Below are 3978 nucleotides of genomic sequence, written 5' to 3' on the forward strand. Positions count from 1 at the left end.
GGGTCCCTCCCCCACCCCCTCCCCTTTCCCCTGGCCCCCGCCCCTCCCCCTCTCCTGTGCCCCATCTTGGAGCCCCTGCCCCTCTTCTATCCCCCTCCCTGGGAGCCGCGCCCCCCCATCAGAAGAGGAGGATAGAAGAAGGCCCTGGGGCCGTGGTCTGGGCGCTGGGGAGCCCGCTGGTGCGGGGCGGGGTCCGGGCCCGCACGCATCCGCCCCTCCTCTCTCTTGGTAGAAGAGCCGGCTCGGCGCAGAGATTGCTTCATGTTTGTCTTGGTGCCCTCCGGCTGGCCGGGCGGTAGGTGCCCCCTTCCCGCCGCCCGCTCTGCGGGTGCAGACCCTGGTGCGGGTCCCGGGCGGGCTAGGAAGGAGGGCTGCGTGAGATCAGGGCGCGCAGGCTCAGGAGCCACGCCAGGCGCCCTCCGATGGGCCCCTGGGGGTGGGAGTGCCCGTGGGCACAGGCTCTCCCTCACCTCCCCCGCCCTGAGGACCCCCAGGGTGTGCCCCGAGCTCAGAGAGGCGAGATCTGCAGCGTGGGTGGGTGGGCTCCCTCCTCTGGCTGCTGAAGTGGGCCCGGACCGGGAATCGGCTTCCTTCCCTTCTGTTTCTGCTGCATGTGTCCGCCCCATCAGTGACTTCTCTCCTCCCTGCTTCTGCTTGTCTGACCATCATCCCCTTCGAGGGCTCACTGTTTTCTCCCCTCTCTGAGGGCTCTGACCCAGACACTTTCCTTTTCTCTTTATGGGGGGTGCTTTGACTTCCTAAGTTCCCCCTCATCTCTTTCCAGAATCTAGACCAGTCTCAGGCTCCTCCCTGAGCTCAGTCCCATCCCTCCAGTGGCTCACCCCCAGTTCAACACGTTCAAAGCTCAGTTCAAAATAATGGGATAATGGAAAAGGCTCTGGACCTGTAGTTAGGATGTTGCTGTTCACTTGTGTCTGACTCTTCATGACCCCACTTGGGGTTTTCTTAGCAAAGATACTGGAAGGGTTTGCTGCTTCCTTCTCCAGCTCGTTTGACAGATGAGGAAACTGAGGCAGACGGGGTTAGGTGACTTGCCCAGGGTCACACAACACAGCTAGTAAGTGTCTGAGAGACCAGATTTGAACTTATGAAGGTGAGCTATCCCCTGTACCACCCAGCTGCCCCTGTAGTTAGGAGGACCTGGGTTCAGATCCCATTTCAGATGGGTGGAAGTGGGGGTGGGGGGAGGGCTGGATTTTGTGGCTTCCAAGGTTTCTTCCAGATCTCAATCTGTGATCTGTGATCACTCTAATGTGGTGGGCACTGGTCAGTAAAGGTTGGTGGAATTGAATTTCTTGCATCATCTTTCACCAGAATTGATCTGGAAAAAAAAACACAGCAGCAGGAGAATTTGGCTTTGAAATCTATGCTATGGAAAAAATAAGTTGTATGTACTTAAAAAAAATGAAGTCCCCCTCTCAAGTAACATTAATATGTTTTTGGTAGGAGGAACATGGGTTCAATCTCATTTTTCTCTGAAGAGATTTAAACTGAGTCACCTCAACAAGGAGTGGGGTGTGTAACAACAGACTCACAGACTCATGAAAGTCTTAGATTTGGAAAAGCTCTTAGAGAACATGAAGTTTCATCACCTCATTTTCCCATTGGGGAAACTAAGGCCCATTCAGAACAATGATTTTCTTAAAGTCACAAGGAAGAAGGGCCAGACCCAAGACTTCTGACTCTTCATAGGTTATGCTTACCTTCTATGAGCAGGGAATTTAGAGTCTAATTGGGAATGGTGACCCCAGGGTAGTTAGACATTAACGCCCTGAGAAGGAGGTGAGAGAAAACTCATCCTAATTGCAGTCAGCCCTTAAAGCTTCACAGGTGCCTGAAATGGAATGATTGACAGCATATTTTTTGTTTTATAGGTATTTCTCTTATGAGACCATCAGTGGATGTTCAAAATGGGAGATATTTTAGCCTCTGAAGCTGAATTACTTGGACTGGTGAAAGAGGTATGTGTTCCTTTATTGGTTCATTCCACAAGCGTTTGGATTCTGAGACAAAAACAAAAGGCCCTGCCCTCCAGGAGCTTCCCTTTTTTTGGGAGAGGGAGAAGAGTGTGGAAAAAGAAGAGAGAATAGGAAAGATTTGCTAAGCAGATACAAGGGGTCCTAAAGGTTTTCACGCAGTTTTCAACTTCAGTAACCTATAATACTGCAGGAAGGTGTTTGGGACACCAAAGAAGCCAGATTATTCTGGAGACGTAGGAAGGAGGTGGGGGAGCAGCAAAGGTGATGGGGAGATCAGGGCAGGCTTTATGGAAGAGGTGGGGCAGAGGCTGAGGTCAGGAGGAAGCCAGGGATCTCTTCCTCAAATGACAGAAAAACCATGGAGGCTCTACAAATTATTCAGTTCTTTAGTTGCATCCTTTGTGATAGTAATCAATGAGTTGTTCCTTTTTACTAACTTTATTACAGAATTTACAGAATTTCATTCCCTCTAGAGGTCTGAGTGATAACCAAGTGGCATGGGTAGAAGACCGGCTTTGGAGTCAGGAATGCCTGGGTTCAAGTCCCATCTCTGACACACACTAGCCAGCTGTGTGGCCCTGGGCAGGTCACGCGGCCTCTCCGTATCTCTCAGGCCCTGTCTCAGACTCTGAAGTTAAGGCAGGTTGTCTCTCTGCTTCAGTAAAAGGAGTTTCCTTACTGGCAATGCTCTCCACCAATAAAATTACAGGTTTGGCCACCTCCCTTCCTGTCCTCCAAGTCAGAGGCAAACCTCCCATAATGTAGTTAGTGGCTTCCCTAAAAAAATCCCATTAGGCAGAATATCTTAGGACTGGGCATTTGGTGGCATGGGAGTGAAGAATGTGAGATACATTTTTAAGAGACCAAAATAGAGAAAACCTCGAATTAGGCCTGTAGACAGACCCAAGATTAGGTCACTTTTGCATGGTCATACTTGTGCTGCCCTCATAGAGCTGGAAAGGCCTGCAAAGGCCATCCTTCAGTTGGGGAAACTGAGGACCGAGGAGGTCATAGCTCCCAAATCCAGAGCTGGAAAGGCCATAGAGGCCATCTAGTCTGACCCTTTCATTTTATAGTTAAGGAGCCTGCCGACCAAAGGTTAAGTGACCAAGACCAGGCTGGGTGAGCCCACTCCCTGTCTATGGCTGCCCTGGGCCAGCCCTGATTGTCCAGACAGTAAAGGTCAGCACTGGGGCCAGCAGTGCTCTACTGTCTACTCCATAGCCATCTGGGAAGATTGGTATCAACTTCACATTGGACTTTGCTTGCTTCTAACGACTCAGAGAATGATGGGAAAGACACAGGACAGGTCTGTTAGCAGCTCTGACTACTGGGGCGCAGCATCAAGGACCCCAGAATGGTACCAGATCCAACACGTAGGAAAGGAAGTCCTCCACTGTGTGAGGCAGAAATTCTGTGGGAGATTTACAGAAAAACCATGATTTACATTGGGTTGGAAGGTGTGAATGGGCTGCAGTGGGCCCCAGGAGTAGGAAGAACCCTATCAAGAAGGCGACAAATCCACCAGGGTATTAAAGGGTTGAAGTCAATGTCCAGGAGCTTAGAAGCAATGGAGCCTGGAGCTTGAGGAGCCAGCTGGGGCTTGGGCTTAGCAAACAGGCCAAGGTGTTTGGGAAGGTGGCCTGATGGGTGCACTCTGAACAGGAGCCCACTTGGCTTCTGGCCTGCCCAGGGCCTGCTTCAAGTCTTCCCTAGGACTCCAAGCCTTCCCTGGGTTCCAGGCCTTCCCTGGGCTCCTCACTTTCCCTTGCCTCAGCACCTTCCCTGGACTCCTCTCCTTCCCTAGGCTCCAGGCCTTCCCTGGACTCCTCTCCTTCCCTGGCTCCAGGCTTTCCCCGGGCTCCTCTCCTTCCCTGGGCTCAGCACCTTCCCCAGGCTCCTCTCCTTCCCTGGACTCCTCTCCTTCCCCGGGCTCCAGGCCTTCCCCAGGCTCCTCTCCTTCCCTGGCTCCAGGCTT

At 52.2% G+C, this 3978-nt stretch overlaps 1 protein-coding gene across 7 annotated transcripts in view; it reads left to right on the forward strand.

The window, feature by feature from the left end:
* The window catches only part of ARMC9 (armadillo repeat containing 9), a 134677-nt gene that overhangs the window by 583 nt on the left and 130116 nt on the right, over nt 1-3978 (forward strand). The window contains exons 2-4 of one of the 7 annotated variants that reach the window (XM_069103261.1): nt 233-295; nt 971-1078; nt 1896-1982. In XM_069103261.1, coding sequence (XP_068959362.1) covers nt 1923-1982 — 60 coding nt within the window. In that variant the 5' untranslated portion in view covers nt 233-295; nt 971-1078; nt 1896-1922. Of the gene's footprint in view, nt 1-51; nt 296-970; nt 1079-1895; nt 1983-3978 lie in introns of those variants that run through there. The other 6 variants (XM_069103265.1, XM_069103260.1, XM_069103263.1 and 3 more) reach the window with 6 other exon arrangements.

Source organism: Petaurus breviceps, unplaced genomic scaffold, assembly GCF_028583685.1.
Source record: "Petaurus breviceps papuanus isolate PSGF00001 unplaced genomic scaffold, PetGlider_PUasm1.0 567, whole genome shotgun sequence".
NCBI classification, from domain to species: Eukaryota; Metazoa; Chordata; class Mammalia; order Diprotodontia; family Petauridae; genus Petaurus; species Petaurus breviceps.